The sequence below is a fragment of the Rutidosis leptorrhynchoides genome, chromosome 4, assembly GCF_046630445.1.
Source record: "Rutidosis leptorrhynchoides isolate AG116_Rl617_1_P2 chromosome 4, CSIRO_AGI_Rlap_v1, whole genome shotgun sequence".
Classification (NCBI taxonomy): domain Eukaryota; kingdom Viridiplantae; phylum Streptophyta; class Magnoliopsida; order Asterales; family Asteraceae; genus Rutidosis; species Rutidosis leptorrhynchoides.
Window position 1 is genome coordinate 27,082,685 of NC_092336.1, and position 20,377 is coordinate 27,103,061.

Below are 20,377 nucleotides of genomic sequence, written 5' to 3' on the forward strand. Positions count from 1 at the left end.
AAAAACGAACATATATTTCATAGCATTATTCCTCAAGAAAGACAAGCTTTTAGTTGCAATTGTTCTATTTACAAGTGATATTCGTTTAAATAATAAAAGGTGAAGACAAAAGACAGATTCGACGATTTAAAGACGCAAACGACCAAAAAGCTCAAAAGAACAAAAGACAATCAAAAAGGTTCCAATTATTGATAAGAAACGTCTCGAAATCACAAGAGTACAAGATTCAAAACGCAAAGTACAAGATATTAAATTGTACGCGAGGACGTTCGAAAATCCGGAACCGGGACTAGAGTCAACTCTTAACGCTCGACGCAACGGACTAAAAATTACAAGTTAACTATATATATAAATATAATATAATATATAATTAATTATATTAATTATATATATATTATATATATATAATAAAAACCGTCGGCAGCCAGAAACTCCAAGGGTGTGAAATGAAAATACCTCTCCGCGACTCGCGGAGTTTGAAGGCCATTTTGCCGCGAGTCGCGGAGCCCCAAAAATCATTCCTGGCTATAAATCAACCCGAATTCTGATCAAAATCATCATCATTTTTTTCTTCTCATTCATACGAAGTAATATTTATATTTATAATTTATATTTTAATTTTAATTATAATTCTAATAATAAGGGTATGTTAGCAAATGTTGTAAGGGTGTAAGTCGAAATTCTGTCCGTGTAACGCTACGCTATTTTTAATCATTGTAAGTTATGTTCAACCTTTTTATATTAATGTCTCGTAGCTAAGTTATTATTATGCTTGTTTAAAACGAAGTAATCATGATGTTGGGCTAATTACTAAAATTGGGTAATTGAGCTTTGTACCATAATTGGGGTTTGGACAAAAGAACGACACTTGTGGAAACTAGACTATGGGCTATTAATGGGCTTTATATTTGTTTAACTAAATGAAAGTTTGTTAATGTTAATATAAAGATTTACAATTGGGCGTCCCTATAAATTACCATATACACTCGATCGGACACGATGGGCGGGGTATTTATATGTACGAATAATCGTTCATTTAACCGGACACGGGAATGGATTAATAGCCACTAGAATAATTAAAACAGGGGTGAAATTACATTCAAGGGTAATTGGTGTAATTGTTAACAAAGTAGTAAAACCTTGGTTTACACGCAGTCGATAACCTGGTGTATTCATTAAACAAAGTATTAAAACCTTGTTACAATTCGAATCCCCAATTAGTTGGAATATTTATCTTCGGGTATAATAATAATTTGACAAGGACACTTGCAATTTATATTTATGACTGATGGACTGTTATGGACAAAAACCAGACGGACATATTGAATAATCCAGGACAAAGGACAATTAACCCATGGGCATAAAACTAAAATCAACACGTCAAACATCATGATTACGGAAGTTTAAATAAGCATAATTCTTTTATTTCATATTTAATTTCCTTTATTTTATATTTAATTGCACTTCTAATTATCGCATTTTTATTTTATTTTATCGCACTTTTAATTATCGTACTTTTTAATTATTGCAATTTAATTTTATCGCATTTTTATTATTTGCAATTTCATTATCGTTATTTACTTTACGCTTTAATTTAAAGTCTTGTATTTATTTAATATTTTACATTAGGTTTTAGCTGCGACTAAAATCTTAAAATCGACAAACCGGTCATTAAACGGTAAAAACCCCCCTTTATAATAATAATATTATTTATATATATATATTTGTATTTTTATAAAAGTAAACTAATATAGCGTTGAGCTTTGCTTAAAGATTTCCCTGTGGAACGAACCGGACTTACTAAAAACTACACTATTGTACGATTAGGTACACTGCCTATAAGTGTTGTAGCAAGGTTTAAGTATATCCATTCTATAAATAAATAAATATCTTGTGTAAAATTGTATCGTATTTAATAGTATTTTCTGCTAAAATTTAATAACTATTTTATATACACCTCGCGAAACATCAAGTATTTTTGGCGCCGCTGCCGGGGACTTTACATCTTAAAAGCCGGAAGCGCAACGCTAATATAAAAAAAAAAAAAAAAAAAAAAAAGATTTTTATCTACTTTTATTAAAAGTCGTTTTTGTAAAAATTACGTTTTAATTATTCAAAAATATAAAAAGAAAAACAAAAATATAAGTATTTTTAGGATTTTGTTAAATATTTAAGTTTTATAAGTTTCTTTATCTTTATTTTAATTTATAAAAATATAAATTTTATTAAAAATCGTTTATTTAAACTAAAAACAAAAAAAAAAAAATAAAGAAAACGCGTAAAAGTGAAACCTGTCAACTGTTTTTCTGAACCCCGCGACTTGCGGGGTTTTCCTCTTTATTTGCCGCGACTCGCGGAGGTCTTCTGACACACGGACAAAACCCTAAAGTTGCATTAATTACGGAGTTTTAATTTATTATTATTATTATTTAACTTAATTATTATTATTATTATTATTAATTTTAGTTTTATTTTTACTTTTTACTTTATATATGTATTTTGTTTAATTAGTTTTATTAAAATTGTAAAATTAGTAGTTTTTATTAAATAAATAATATAAAAATAATATTTTTTATAAAAATTGTACTTTTTACAACTTTTTGTATATTTTTATATTTTGTACCTTTTTAATCGTTGTAGCGTAACTTTTGTATTTTTAGCTCATAATTAATTTTAAAATTAGTTTTTGCTATAGTTATTTTTACTCCTAGATTTTTAGGCTTTGCCGTAGAATTCCTTAAGTGCTTTTTCTTTATACTAAGATTTAGGTGCTTTAGAATTTTGCGACGCCTTTTTAAGTTTTAGTTTCTTTTTAAGTTATTTCCATTTGGGATTTAGTTTTTCTTGTAAGCTTTAATATTTTTAGACCTTTTACTATGTATCAATTATCATTCCAATTAGTAATTTCAATTTGCGATTATAATTTTAAGTTAGTTGTAGTAATAAGGTTAAATTAGTTAAGTATTTTTAAGTTTTGATAAGTTTCTTTTATTTTTCCGTCACCTTTTATTTTTCAACCATTTTTTTTCTTTTTCGACATTTTTCGACGAACTCTTTTTCTCTCTTATTTCTCGCTATTTTAGTTTTAGGACTTAGATTTTTTTTTTTTTTCTACTTCTTATCTAAATTTCTAAAAATTACGAAAATTTATTTTAAGTGGTTAAATTAATAGACATCAAAATTTTCTGGTTCGTAGTAATAGTTGGATTTGTACGTGGACCGGGTTATTGGAGCCAAACAGTCCTCAATTATATTGAGACCAAACGAATCCTGCCCCTCTGCTGCATCTTTTGGCTATTCGAAACGTGGGCAAAATCAGAAAAGTCTATTGATTGGATAACTTATTATAATTTTTCTTTCCTTTTAAAAACTAATAGGATATTCTGTGAATGCACCGAGCAAGACGTTCACCACCTTTTGTACGTTCACCACCTGTAACTCGATCAAGACATCGTTTAACAAATATAACCGCCGTTGATTTTTCTTTAGAATCGTCATCCAGTCGACCAAGTACTTCAGTTCAAATTTCCGATAATCCAGTTTTTGAAACCAACCTCACAATTGAGAATCCAGAGAATATTCAGGAAAGGTTCATAGATCCTGAACCACTAAACTTTCCTCCGGAACCACCAATCATTCAAACAGAGATTGTTGAGGAACGAACTATTAAATCAGAATCATTTAGTGATACCGATTCAACAAATTCAATTATGGAGAATCTGGAACCTTTAAGTATGGAAGACCGAATGAGAGCTAAACGCACTGGCCAAGGTCACGCAATTACTCATCCAGACATTAATGCGCCAGATTATGAAATCAAAGGACAAATTCTACACATGGTGACTAATCAATGCCAATTTAGTGGTGCGCCGAAGGAAGATCCAAATGAACATCTACGTACCTTTAATAGGATCTGCACACTATTTAAAATACGAGAAGTGGAGGATGAACAGATATATCTCATGTTATTTCCCTGGACTTTAAAGGGAGAAGCCAAAGATTGGTTGGAATCGTTACCTGAAGGGGCGATTGATACATGGGACGTTTTAATTGATAAATTTCTTAAACAATTCTTTCCTGCATCTAAAGCAGTAAGACTTCAAGCAGAAATTGTTACGTTCACACAGAAACCAAATGAAACTCTATATGAGGCGTGGACAAGATATGGAAAGTTATTAAGAGGATGTCCGCAACATGGTTTAGACACCTGTCAAATAGTACAAATATTTTACCGAGGATGCGACATCACTACAAGAAAAGACATAGATATAGCAGCTGGTGGTTCTATTATGAAGAAAACCGAAACTGATGCTTACAAAATTATTGATAACACTGCTTCCCACTCGCATGAGTGGCACCAAGAAAAAGACATCATTAGATCATCTAAAGCAGCTAGAGCCGATTCTAGCCATGACTTAGATTCCATTTCCGCAAAGATAGATGCTTTCGAGAGACGAATGGAAAAGATGACTAAGGATATTCATGCTATACGAATTAGTTGTGAGCAGTGTGGAGGACCACATTTGACAAAAGATTGTCTCAGTATTGAATTAACAATGGAACAAAGAGAGAATATTTCATACATAAACCAAAGGCCTGGAAATAATTATCAGAATAATTATCAACCGCCAAGACCGATTTACAATCAAAACCAGAATTATAACCGAAATATTCCATACAACAACCAACAAGGTCCTAGCAATCAACAATTATCCAACAATACTTACAATCAGCAAAGACCGAATTTTCAAAACAAACCACCACAACAAACTGATGATAAAAAGCCGAATTTAGAAGATATGATGACGAAGCTAGTTGAAACTCAAACGCAGTTTTTCACATCTCAAAAACAAACCAATGAACAAAATGCTCAAGCATTTAGAAATCAACAAGCTTCTATTCAAAATCTGGAACAAGAAGTAAGTAACCTAGCAAGGTTAATAGGTGAAAGAAAACCGGGAAGTCTACCTAGTGATACAAATGCTAACCCCCGGAATGAAACAGCTAAAGCTATTACCACAAGAAGTGGTACAACACTTAAACCACCTGAAATACCTATAACTTCTGATGAAACTATTCCTACTTCACAAGAACCACAACCTGATCAAGATAAGGAAAAAGAACCGGTAGTTGAAAAGGTTAATGAAGATAATACAGTTAAGGATAAACCTTATGTTAAACCATACCAACCACCACTTCCTTACCCGAGTAAAATGAAGAAGGAAAAACTTGAAGCCGAGCAATCCAAATTCTTGGATATGTTTAAACAGATAAATGTAAATCTTCCTTTCATTGATGTGATTTCAGGAATGCCTAGGTATGCTAAATTCTTGAAAGATCTAATCACGAATAGAAAGAAAATGGAAGAACTCTCGGCTGTTACTATGAATGCTAATTGTTCAGCAGTGCTGTTGAATAAGATACCAGAAAAACTATCTGATCCAGGAAGTTTCACAATTCCATGTTTTCTGGGTAGTCTTAGTTCAATAGAAGCATTGGCTGATTTAGGTGCTAGTATAAATTTAATGCCGTATTCACTATACGCTAAACTAGACCTTGGAGAATTGAAACCAACCAGAATAAGCATACAACTAGCCGATAGATCAATAAAATATCCTAGAGGGATAATGGAGAACATGCTAGTTAAAGTTGGTACTTTAGTATTTCCAGTAGATTTTGTTGTTTTGGACATGGAAGAAGATTCTCAAGTTCCTCTCATATTAGGAAGACCATTCTTAAACACGGCTAAAGCAATGATAGACGTGTTCGGTAAGAAACTGACCCTAAGTATAGAGGATGAGAGTGTTACCTTTTCAGTGGATAGAGCAATGCAACAACCACAATCTGCAGATGATACATGTTATTATATTAAAACTATAGATGCACATGCAGAATTATTAGAAGAATTTCCAGAATTACAAGGAACAGGAGAATGTTCTTTAGGAGAAGGAAATGAACCAATTGATGAAGCTGAAATGTTAGCTACACTTATAGCTAATGGATATGAACCAACAACAGAAGAAATTCAAATGCTAAAAGAAGAAGACAGATATCGATATAAATCATCGATAGAAGAACCTCCGAAATTAGAGTTAAAGCCACTTCCAAACCATTTGGAATACGCTTATTTACATGGTGAATCTGAATTACCTGTAATAATATCGTCTTCTCTTACTGAAAATGAGAAATCACAACTCATTTCTGTGTTGAAAGCTCATAAACCAGCCATTGCATGGAAGATTCATGATATTAAAGGAATAAGTCCTTCGTATTGCACACATAAAATCCTTATGGAAGAAGGTCATAAAACGTATGTGCAACGCCAACGAAGACTAAATCCTAATATGCAAGATGTAGTTAAGAAAGAGATTATTAAACTGCTAGATGCAGGTTTGATATATCCAATTTCTGATAGTCCATGGGTAAGCCCAGTTCAATGCGTACCTAAGAAAGGTGGCATGACTGTCATCACAAATGAGAAAAATGAGCTTATTCCTACTAGGACTGTAACAGGATGGCGTGTATGTATTGATTATAGAAAATTAAATGACGCCACCAGAAAAGATCACTTTCCCTTACCTTTCATAGATCAAATGTTGGAAAGATTAGCCGGAAATAGTTACTATTGTTTTCTAGATGGATTTTCCGGATATTTTCAAATTCCAATAGCACCCGAAGATCAAGAGAAAACCACATTCACGTGCCCTTATGGTACTTTTGCTTACAAACGCATGCCATTTGGACTTTGTAACGCCCCTGCAACCTTTCAAAGGTGCATGATGGCGATTTTTCATGACATGATAGAAGAATGCATGGAAGTATTCATGGATGACTTTTCAGTCTTCGGTGATACATTTAAATCATGTCTAGTTAATCTGGAACGAATGCTAATTAGATGCGAAAAATCAAATCTAGTACTTAATTGGGAGAAATGCCATTTCATGGTTAAAGAAGGCATCGTTCTTGGACATAAAATTTCAAAAGAAGGAATTGAAGTGGATAGAGCTAAAGTAGATGTAATTGCTAAACTTCCACATCCCACCAATGTTAGAGGAGTTAGGAGTTTTCTAGGGCATGCCGGTTTTTACCGACGTTTCATAAAAGATTTTTCAAAAATTGCCACTCCTATGAATAAACTCCTAGAAAAGGATGCGCCATTCATCTTTTCAGATGAATGTATCAAATCTTTTAATATTCTTAAAGAAAAACTCACTAATGCGCCGATCATGATAACACCAAATTGGAATCTACCATTTGAACTAATGTGCGATGCAAGTGATTTTGCAATGGGAGCCGTTTTAGGACAAAGGATTGAAAAACGATTTCAACCTATATATTATGCTAGTAAGACATTACAAGGAGCACAAACGAACTATACAACTACTGAAAAAGAACTCCTTGCTATTGTCTTTGCTTTTGACAAATTTCGATCATATCTCGTTCTAGCAAAAACGGTGGTCTATACCGACCATTCTGCTCTTAGATATCTATTTTCAAAACAAGATGCTAAACCAAGATTAATCCGTTGGATCTTACTCTTACAAGAGTTTGATATTGAAATCCGAGATAAAAAAGGAGCAGAAAATCTCGCCGCTGATCATCTTTCTCGTCTTGAAAATCCCGAATTAGAAGTTCTGAATGAATCGGCCATACAAGACAACTTTCCTGATGAATATCTATTGAAGATAGATTATAAAGAAATCCCATGGTTTGCAGACTATGCAAACTACTTAGTTTGTGGATTCCTTGAAAAAGGATTATCGTACCAAAGACGAAAGAAATTCTTCAGTGATATAAAACACTATTTCTGGGAAGATCCACACCTGTTTAAAAGTTGTCCCGATGGAATAATACGCCGATGTGTATTTGGAGATGAAGCTAGTAAAATTTTAAACCATTGTCACACAGGACCAACAGGAGGGCATTATGGGCCTCAACTAACAGCAAGAAAAGTTTATGAAGCTGGATTCTATTGGCCTACAATTTACAAAGACGCACACCTTCTTTGCAAATCCTGTGATGCATGTCAAAGGGCCGGAAGAATAAGTCAACGTGATGAAATGCCACAAAATGTCATCCAAGTTTGTGAAGTATTTGACATTTGGGGTATTGACTTTATGGGTCCATTTCCAAAATCTCATAATAATCTATATATACTCGTAGCCATTGATTATGTATCTAAATGGGCGGAAGCACAAGCTCTCCCAACTAACGATGCACGAGTTGTAGTCAACTTTTTAAAACGTCTTTTTGCAAGGTTTGGAACACCGAAAGCTTTAATAAGTGATCGGGGTACTCATTTCTGTAATAATCAACTTGAGAAAGTTCTTAAAAGATATGGAGTAACTCATAAAATCTCCACCGCATATCATCCACAAACAAGTGGACAAGTTGAAAATACAAACCGAGCTTTAAAACGTATTCTTGAGAAAACCGTAGGATCAAATCCAAAGGAATGGTCCATTAAATTGGAGGATGCACTCTGGGCTTTTAGAACAGCCTACAAAACTCCAATTGGAACCACACCTTTTAGACTTGTGTATGGAAAAGCATGTCATCTTCCAGTAGAAATTGAACACAAAGCATTTTGGGCTTTGAAGACATGTAATCTTGATTTACATGAAGCCGGACGTCTACGATTAAGTCAACTAAACGAATTAGAAGAATTAAGACATGAAGCATACGAAAATTCGTTAATCTATAAAGAAAGAACGAAGAAATGGCATGATAAAAGAATCAGAAGTTCAAAAGAATTTAAAGAAGGAGATAGAGTTCTTCTTTTCAATTCACGATTCAAGCTATTTCCTGGAAAATTGAAATCAAGATGGTCTGGACCATTCATAGTCAAAAGAGTTTTCCCATACGGAACGATAGAATTGATAAATTCAAATGGGATTGAATTTAAAGTTAATGGTCACAGAGTTAAACATTACATACATGGTCCGATGGAAGTCGACAACGAAGTTAATCACAATTTCGACACCACAGCTAACTAAGTGTGGGGAGAATCAAGTCTGTAAAGGATAATATGTATTTCTGTTAGAGTTAGATTGTCTGTTTTCGTGTAGTTCTCGAAAATGGAACACGTATGGTCTTTCCCTAGCAGACCCTAAAGAACTAGTCTTCTCCCCCCATTCTGAATTTTTATTTTTTTAGGTTTTTACAAAATGAAGACTACCTGTGAACTAAACCATGGTCTAATGCTACACGCTTTGATCACTAAAAGAAATAATGACATACTACCGAGTGAATTAGTATCAGTAATCAGAGAAAGAATGGACGGAGTTAGAAAAGGATCCAGATGCGAAGATAATAAGTTACAATTTGGTAAAGGAAAATCAAAATCCGCAGCGAAAAGAAGAGCACGACACCTAGAAAAATGTCACAAATGCGGAAAATGGTCACATGGAGGTAAATGTTCAAATAATCAAACCTATTCAAATACAGAATTTGTTACTTTATGCAGAGACGGACCGTTCATATGTTTAGAAGAAAAGACAATGAATGCTCGAGGTTACGCCTATGCAGCCATGGAAGACCAATTAAACCGACTATCTTATGAATATAATAGATCATATAACTAAGAAATCTATTTCACAGGTATGTCTGTACAGTTTTTATTTTTATTTTTATTTTTAATCTTTTGATAATAAACGCTAATTTGTTCGCTAAAAAGTATTAAATTGGTATTAAATAAAATTAGGTTTGGCGACCGAAATTATTGATATCATTCAAAAATTTATTACATCACTGCGAAATTTAACGTTTATTCTTAAGGTATAAATATCTTTAATCAATCAACCCAAAATATTTCAAAAATTCGTCATGAGTTAAATTAGGTCTTGGAACCGAAATTACTTTACCGAAAAGAGGGGCGCATATTTTTGATAATATTTGATTGATTAAAGTGGGATAAAAAGACAAAAAGATTTTTAATTTTATTTTTACCATGTTTTTAAAATTAATATTTAAATCTTAAATTAATATTGTAAACTTTGTAAAACAATATATTTAAAATTGTAAATATTTGAAAAATTAATATAAGTTTGGTATGAATTTATGAATTTTTAAATTAAGTTTGGTGTGAATTTTTAAGTTTTAAAATATGAAATTTTAATTTTATGCATTTCAAATTTTAAGTTTGGTGTGAATTTTGAATTTTTAATATTAATTTTGAATTTTATATTTAAGTTGTGTGAATTTAAAAACAAAAATTTACTTTATCTCATTAAGTTAAAAATATGATTTTTAAAATTCGTCGTAAGTTGAAGACTAGGTCTTTGAACCGAAATTGCTTTACCCGAGGGAGGGACGAGAACTTTTATTATCATTATTTTTAATCTTATTGATTTAAAGTATGCCAAAAACATTGAAAAAAAACCCAAAAATCTTAGCTTTTAAAACAATCGCTACAAAAAGACAAATTTTAAAAATTTTGTCGAGGGACGGACTAGGACATCAATCCGAAACGACCTCGTCCTAAATAACAAGGGAAACAAAATTTTAAAATTAATTTCTTAATTGTTTTATAAGTTAAAGATTATAAAAAAAAAAAAAAAAAAAAAAAAAAAAAAAGTAACTCCGCGACTCGCGGAGTTTTGAGTGAAAACCTCCGCGACTCGCGGAGGGACAAAATTACAGAAAAAAAATATAAGGAGCTGCTCGATCAGTTTACTCCCACCACCAAAAACACAGAAATTTTCTGCGAAAAGAACCCCCGAAAAATCCACGAAAATCATCCCAAAAACTCGATTTTTCACCGTTAATCTTCAAATTTTTCACTACAATCATGTTGAGAAGGATGATATCTAGGAACTACTCAAGAAAACAGACTGAAAGGGGTGAATCTTCATCCCAAGCCCGCCATGCTCCTGCTGAGAACTTGGAACAACAGGAGGTAGATAACTACTACAAGCAGGATGTACCTCATCCAGTCATGACCTTTTCAGATATGCACTTGGAACAGTTACACCCGAACCTGCGATTTGACAGACTTTGGATAGATTATCCAAAATATCAACGGGGTTTGCATACTCTTCACTCTAAGGTTGTTGAGGTACCAAGGGTCATAGAATGGGGACCCTTGGAAGCTGTAGAATTGGCCGGGCCAATTAGGGAATTACTGGTACAGAGGTATGGTAATTCTTCTTTCAATGACTGGATATGTTTATTCACCATACGCAGACCTGTATATAAAGTATGGTGTGAAGAGTTGTTATGTAGTATAGAGTTGAATGATCGGGTAGCTAGTTTAACCGATCGTTCTTTTATTAGATTTTTGTTAGGCGGTTCGATGCGCCACATGTCTTTATTGGACATGGCTCAGGCTTTACGTATATATACGCCTGAGGAATTAGCGTCTGCCGATTGTAGAGGATTGATACTAAACGGTAGGAAAATAGATGAGAATTTTGATACACACGGTGTGTGGAGTCAAATGACAAGCCACCACCGTTTCAAAGGGGGAAACTACTCTTATTTGGATATAGATAGAGCCGAATTAAGAGTAATACATAGATTTTTAGCTAATTCGATTACACAAAGGGGTAAAAACAAAGAAAAGGTAAATGAACAAGATTTGTTTTACCATATGTGTATTCGAGACCCACACAGCGCTGTAAGTATACCATATTGTGTGGGTTATTATTTATCAGCTATGGTTCGAGGGATGCGTCCACATAGCATAATAGGAGGTGGTATTTTTATTACTTTGATTGGTGAATATCTCGGTGTGGATATAAGTCGGGGGGGATTATTAGTAGAAGAGCCAGAACCCCGCGACACTATAGGTTTAAATGTATACCATGGTGCGAAAGTGTTGAAGCGGCGAAATAACGCCGCAGTACGATACAATGGTAGACATCCACAGGTAGAGAGAAACCAAGAACAAGGTAATGTAGGAGGGGGGAACCAGATGCAAGAAATGCAAAGGTTTATAGCTTCTCAGGAATACGAAAATGCTAGACAGAGAGCATTTGAAGATTGGCAAGTTCATCAGAACCAGATCATAGCGCATTGCCAACACATAGGTAGAAACTATATTCCTACACCGAAACCCGTCTTCCCTCCTTGGTCGATAGAGATGCAGCCACCATATCCTACGTATGACCCTGCCGAAGCATTCTATAGCACTTATGGTTATGCGTGGAACCCCTATTGGTACCAATATCATCCTTAGTTTATTTATTTTTATTTTTATTTTGTAATTTGTATTTATTGATATGTTTAATACTTTTGTTAATATTGTAATCATTTTTATAATTATCTAACTTTTATTCTTAGATTTTAATAATTTTTGAATGTGGGGTAATAAACCAAACTTCAAAAATATGTATATATGTTTGCAGTTTATCTTATGTACACAACAGGGTAAAACAACGCATTTTCAAAGACTGGCATTAAGTTCAGCAAAAGCAAGTAATTTTGACGACAATGATGCAAAATACATGTGAAATAACAACAAGACGGAATGAACAAATGACGTGCACCATTTATCATTCAGCAAACAAACGCCAATATATTTGGAAACTTTGGTAAAAATTTAATCATTTTCACACAAATCACCCTCAATAATTTAAATTGTTACTGATTTCTTGCAAATGAGGGCATTGCAAGAACTTAAGTGTGGGAAGGGGTTAAATTCTTTCGGATTTTAAAATTTTTATATTAAACACTTGGTTACCATTAAAAATACTAGTAAAGCAGTAGTTGTATTAGAATCTAGTGCTCTCTGATAAAAAAGAACAGCCCTAGTCTTATATACTGACTACCCAATTCTAGTAAAATTTTTCGAAATTTTCAATTAAATGAATTAAAATCATGTTTATACATATTTATGAACGATAAAACTAGGTTTTAACACCGAAATTATTGTTACCTCGGAAAGGACATAAATTGAGAAACAAACTAAAATGTTAAAATTCATTTAAAATGGAATAGAGGACGATAAAAAGAAAAATAAAAAGCCAAGTGTGGGAAAATTTACCAAGTTATTTTAAACATATGCCACATATATTTGTAACAAATAACTGAAAATACTTTTGCTTTGAACTAAACTAAACTGTTTTACCCAATGAAAGAAAAGAAGAGATGGATCTACACGATGAATCAATTCCATCATTAAAAGGAAGTAAAGTCTTCCGAAAAAGACACGCGCTTTTTGATTTAGGTCATGAAGTTGTCGTCCAGACCAGCTGTAGGTTGACGAAAAATCTAGAAAAGTCATCACTAAAATCAGCAGGAAATCCACGGACCTCAGCATAAAACAGGGTCGCCAAGTGGTCAGATTTATCCTAACCATGAGAAGGATTTATCTCGTACAATGGGGAGGCACCGTGCAAATTAGCTGGATAAGACTAATGAATCAGATCCCCAGAAAGGATAATCTCCTTAAAGATTAAAAATCAGCTTTTAAGACTGATATTACTCAATCCTAGAGATTGACCTTAAAGATTGAGAATTCAAACTCATGGAATTCAATGATATCTAAACTCGAGCTTGAACGAGAAAATATTTTGATCAAAATTATAAACCGATTTGTTTACTGAAAACCCTATTTTCAATGCGTTCATTACCATTGAACGTAAAATCCTAGGAATTCACCTGGAATTCATTAGGTCACCTGAATTAAATCGGGTGTCAACCGTAAGAACGGTGGTTGCATAGCATGGTCAAAGACAGGACCTTGTGCCAGACCGACAAATTATAAGGGTGAGCTTTACTATTGCTCCTACCAAGGATAGTAATTGCGTCCGACACGTTATAGACCATAATTAAAAGCATGTCACGGGACATTGCCTTAAACAGTTGCTTGTTCAACGCTTTCCTTTACAACCGGACGGTAGTTTGCCGAAAGGTAATATACGGAACAAGTAAACTGGACGTGTTGCTTTCCAAATACAAGGTTAGCAAGTGGGTGACACAAAACCGCAAGTTTTGAGCTAAAATTTTCAAATCTGAAACCCACCAAACCCACAAAAATATTTTGCAAACACCGGTAAAGGGTTATTCCGGAAAATTTATCTAGGGTAAAAACTAGATTTAATTTTCAAAAGATCAAATGTTTTCATAAAGATCCAATTTCCTTAATGGATCTAAATTTTTATAGTCATGTGGGACTGTAAACCATATCGTTACTACCATTGTTTATACCGCCGTATAGAAATCACTGATGTACAAAGTGTGAAGAATAAAAAAGTGATTCTAGTATTTCAAGACGATATTGCTTGAGGACAAGCAACGCTCAAGTGTGGGAATATTTGATAATGCTAAAAACGAACATATATTTCATAGCATTATTCCTCAAGAAAGACAAGCTTTTAGTTGCAATTGTTCTATTTACAAGTGATATTCGTTTAAATAATAAAAGGTGAAGACAAAAGACAGATTCGACGATTTAAAGACGCAAACGACCAAAAAGCTCAAAAGAACAAAAGACAATCAAAAAGGTTCCAATTATTGATAAGAAACGTCTCGAAATCACAAGAGTACAAGATTCAAAACGCAAAGTACAAGATATTAAATTGTACGCGAGGACGTTCGAAAATCCGGAACCGGGACTAGAGTCAACTCTTAACGCTCGACGCAACGGACTAAAAATTACAAGTTAACTATATATATAAATATAATATAATATATAATTAATTATATTAATTATATATATATTATATATATATAATAAAAACCGTCGGCAGCCAGAAACTCCAAGGGTGTGAAATGAAAATACCTCTCCGCGACTCGCGGAGTTTGAAGGCCATTTTGCCGCGAGTCGCGGAGCCCCAAAAATCATTCCTGGCTATAAATCAACCCGAATTCTGATCAAAATCATCATCATTTTTTTCTTCTCATTCATACGAAGTAATATTTATATTTATAATTTATATTTTAATTTTAATTATAATTCTAATAATAAGGGTATGTTAGCAAATGTTGTAAGGGTGTAAGTCGAAATTCTGTCCGTGTAACGCTACGCTATTTTTAATCATTGTAAGTTATGTTCAACCTTTTTATATTAATGTCTCGTAGCTAAGTTATTATTATGCTTGTTTAAAACGAAGTAATCATGATGTTGGGCTAATTACTAAAATTGGGTAATTGAGCTTTGTACCATAATTGGGGTTTGGACAAAAGAACGACACTTGTGGAAACTAGACTATGGGCTATTAATGGGCTTTATATTTGTTTAACTAAATGAAAGTTTGTTAATGTTAATATAAAGATTTACAATTGGGCGTCCCTATAAATTACCATATACACTCGATCGGACACGATGGGCGGGGTATTTATATGTACGAATAATCGTTCATTTAACCGGACACGGGAATGGATTAATAGCCACTAGAATAATTAAAACAGGGGTGAAATTACATTCAAGGGTAATTGGTGTAATTGTTAACAAAGTAGTAAAACCTTGGTTTACACGCAGTCGATAACCTGGTGTATTCATTAAACAAAGTATTAAAACCTTGTTACAATTCGAATCCCCAATTAGTTGGAATATTTATCTTCGGGTATAATAATAATTTGACAAGGACACTTGCAATTTATATTTATGACTGATGGACTGTTATGGACAAAAACCAGACGGACATATTGAATAATCCAGGACAAAGGACAATTAACCCATGGGCATAAAACTAAAATCAACACGTCAAACATCATGATTACGGAAGTTTAAATAAGCATAATTCTTTTATTTCATATTTAATTTCCTTTATTTTATATTTAATTGCACTTCTAATTATCGCATTTTTATTTTATTTTATCGCACTTTTAATTATCGTACTTTTTAATTATTGCAATTTAATTTTATCGCATTTTTATTATTTGCAATTTCATTATCGTTATTTACTTTACGCTTTAATTTAAAGTCTTGTATTTATTTAATATTTTACATTAGGTTTTAGCTGCGACTAAAATCTTAAAATCGACAAACCGGTCATTAAACGGTAAAAACCCCCCTTTATAATAATAATATTATTTATATATATATATTTGTATTTTTATAAAAGTAAACTAATATAGCGTTGAGCTTTGCTTAAAGATTTCCCTGTGGAACGAACCGGACTTACTAAAAACTACACTACTGTACGATTAGGTACACTGCCTATAAGTGTTGTAGCAAGGTTTAAGTATATCCATTCTATAAATAAATAAATATCTTGTGTAAAATTGTATCGTATTTAATAGTATTTTCTGCTAAAATTTAATAACTATTTTATATACACCTCGCGAAACATCAGAAACTCACCTTATCAGCATATAAAGTCGTTCATCGTAATGTGATCGAAACTCAGAGTATCGAATAACCGTAGATCTCAACGTATCAATATTGAGATTCAATATTGTAGAAAAGTACGTAGACGTAACGGAGATGATAAACACTAGGTTTGATTCACAAATATACCCCCGAACATTACCCATAACCTCCTTGGCAATAACCCATAATTTCCTTAACTCTAGCTTGCTCGTAAACTCGTTTTGAAATCGTTTGGACATAACCTCGTCGTAGTATTTTATGTATAATACTAATAATATTACTAATAAAAATAATAAGATTAATAATAATAATATTAATCTTAATAATATATATATATATATATATATATATATATATATATATATATATATATATATATATATATATATATATATATATATATATATATATATATATATATATATATATATATATATATATATACAGAGAGATTTGAGAAGAGAAAAAGTAAATAAATCCGAACAAAACTGCGAGCTTTATAGACCTGGCCTGGTTCCCACTGCCATGCGATCGCATGGCTGGGTAGAAGGATTCCCATGCAATCGCATGGGGTCCTTTTCCAGCTCACAAAACTTTTGTCTCAACGTTTGTCGACATATTTTTATATTAATATATAATATATAATTTATATAATTAATCATATATTTTATTAAATTCACGTGCATAGTTGACTTGAAATTTTTGTTCCGATAAGTCGTACGTCATTACTCGACTTATGTCCCGGTTCCGGTTTTTCGAACGTCCTTTCGTACACTGAGAAAACTGGCACTTTACCTTTCGTGACTCGTACATTTGTCAAAATAAAGCCTTAAATTATCCCTAAATTATATCACTCAAAGTGTATCTTAAACTTTCGAGTGTTTTGGTCATTTACTTCTATAAATCATCGTCTCGTAGTATATACATATACATATATACATTTTTTTTATTTTGAAATAGTGTTTTCCTGTAGCAAAGTCAATTTTTACTGTAGCAAATAGTGATTTTCGAAAACACTGTAGCATTTTGGGTACTGTAGCAATTCGAAAATACTGTAGCAAATTAGTGTTTTACTTGTTTATTTTAAACGTTTTAATTCGCTTATCTAAATATCAATCGAATTAACAAACGAATGTTACTATCGTTTACTAAATAACTTGAAATCATATATATATATATATATATATATATATATATATATATATATATATATATATATATATATATATATGCACATTAAGTTATATATATATTGTTCGTGAATCATAGAGAACAGTCAAAGAATAATTGATTATATGAATATAGTTCCAAAACTGTCGTGACTCAATATTACAGACTTTGCTTATCGTGTCGAAAATGTTAATCATACAAAGATTAAGTTTAAATTTGGTCAGAAATTTCCGGGTCATCACAGAGAATTTACCATTGTGCATTCAGGAATTTGACGTGATCCACATGTTCGTATGAATTGTTATGTGGTTCGAGTTTTCGCTCGAAAGCACGTGTGTGCGTGAAAATAGTCGGGTGGGTAATCTATTCCCGTTAGTGATTCTAGGACTAGCTTTTTTAAAAAATAAAATAAAAAAATACTCCATGTATCTCAAAATAATTTTAGTATTTGATTAAAGTTATACTAGTAAAATAAAAACACATTTTAAAACAGAATCTATTTACATACGAGTAATTTCTAACAAATATTATAAAATAATTAAATATAAATATACTAATTTTTTTTTAAAAAAATGTTAAAATTAAACTGGACTGGGGTGGAAGGAGTATAAATAAATAAATAAATAAATAAATAAATAAATAAATTCTATAATATTGATATTGAAATTGACTATTAAATATTGAATTGAATATCCCCAAATATTGAAATTAGGGCTTATTTATTGAATATACCAATACCAATACCAATACCACCATCGCCATCAGATCATATCTCTATCATCCCCCACTTCCTCACTTCAACTCCCACACTCACTCACTTAAAATGGTCAATCTGGTCTCTCTTTCACTCGCACACATTTTAATTCTTTAATTTCTTTATATTTTTCTTTTGAATTTAATAATAAAGTCTGTTTTTGTGAACATGCAGAGAAAGGGTACCTTATAGTTGCAAATTGGGTTACCAAGATTGGAACTTGGAATTGCCTGCTGAAAATTAGGTATTATTATTTATTTTTTATCATTGTCACTAATTATTTATTTTTTGTCTTTAAGTTTTATTAAGTGTAAAATTTAATTGTGTTGCTCATGAACACTATGTTACAATGAAAGATGATTTATATGAATGTATAGTTCAGTTTTGGAATATGGTGCTAAACAGCATATAATGTCTATGAAAAGTACTTTACCAGTAGTTAGAGGTTTAAAGTTTTAGTTAAATAATGACAAAATTAGTGAATCTTTTACAGCAGTGAAATCTAAAACCCTATGTAAAGATCAGTGACTTTGGCTTTAAATACAAGAGAAAAAAAGAATTTAAAAAAAAAAAAAAAAAAAAAAAAAAAAAAAAAAAAAAACATGAGATTGTTGTAGACTATTTCACTTTGAATAGGTTTTTTTACTAGTATAGAATTTTTTCTTTTATCGTGTAGTGTAATTTAGCGCGTACTGCTTTTAGAAATAAATAAATGATCATATGCTAATGAACCTCGTATGATTAACTAGCTAACGTATAAGTGTGAGCTTCAAATCTCACAAATGGAAGGCTTCAATTTGATGGTAGATTATTAAGCGAGTTATTTGTCAGGATTATTTTTCTCAAGAATAATTTTGGTTATGTTTGCATATACAGTTGCAGAATTAAGTTGTAGAACTCAATTCTTTGTAGTAACATTTGCATTAGCAAGTTGCTAAACGGAGATACTATAAATTTACTTCCCAAAATTCTTAAAGAAATAAATATAAATTAGGTTTAGGAGGTTGGATTTAGATCTAACTTTTTTATTGCATAATGTTAAACTCAATTTTAAACTTGTAAAGTGTATACACTTATCTTGGTTGTGCATCTTTCTTCGACTTATACTAGTTATAGGTAAGAATTTAGCAAACAACTAATCTTTTCGCTTTTTGACTAATGTACTAAATTCTCTCTTTTAAACAACATCAGGGTACTTTTTTCGTGCTAAAATGGCAGAGTACGAAAGCAACCACCATAACTACAGCATACCAAAAGAAACTGCCCTGCAAGCATTAAACACCATAATCCAGCTTCATTTCGAGAAAACCCTTGAGAAAAAACGAGCCGTGGACCTACAAAAAAAGGAGCTATGGAAGCTTTTTCAGCTCTTTTTTCTATTTTTGGCCCTTGTATTTGCAGCTCAAGTCCAGTCCCCTCGGCTCCAATGTCGTCACTGTTGGGTCCCAATTGGTCTACTCTCACTTTCCCACCTCATCTTCTATGTGTCAGTGGCTCAGACTCTTAGGTGCATCAATGGGTTCAAGTATCAAAGACGGTGCCATAAACTGACACTTGGGTTAGCCACCGAGCGGCTCAGGCAGATCAGGATGAGAATGAGTAGTGTGGTTGCTGGCGGTGAAGATGTTGTTAGGGATGATTATGAGATTAATTATCAAGAGCCACCAGATACTTATTTTGGTAAGTTTAAGAGGAATTGGGCTCTGCATTTTGGTTTCTTGATCTTGATTTATATTTTTATGGTGTCTTCTTCTGTTGTTCTTTTGTGCTTTTAAGATTTGTTGGTACTATAATGACACAGGCTTCAGCTTTAGTTTAATCAATGTTATTATCATTATTTTCTGGTTTTATGAGTGTTCCCTTCTATTTCAAGATTCTGAAGTTCTTATCATCTGATATTCATCTATGTTGATACAAAACTGATTATTTATAGTCTACATGTATGTAATTAATTTGGAAAAAAAATAGTAAGAGCTAATTGATTTGATTTGATATTCATATATTACATGTTGGCTATAAACTCGAAAACAGAAGACAAGAAACAAATACTTGGACTGAGATCAAATACATAGCATATGTTTACACTGTTACATGTACGAATCAAATAGTGCTACAATGTGATTTTGCTAACATAATAATCACAATTCACACAAATGATAATAAAAACTTTGGTTGCTAGATTTGTTATGAGATGT

General features: G+C 32.2%; 1 protein-coding gene across 1 annotated transcript; it reads left to right on the plus strand.

The window, feature by feature from the left end:
* Nucleotides 1-19,362: 19,362 nt before the first annotated feature.
* LOC139903960 (uncharacterized) lies at nt 19,363-20,030 on the plus strand. Its single transcript, XM_071885889.1, has one exon. The coding sequence runs from the start codon at nt 19,394-19,396 to the stop codon at nt 19,955-19,957; it is 564 nt and encodes a 187-aa protein (XP_071741990.1). The 5' UTR covers nt 19,363-19,393; the 3' UTR covers nt 19,958-20,030.
* Nucleotides 20,031-20,377: the final 347 nt, after the last annotated feature.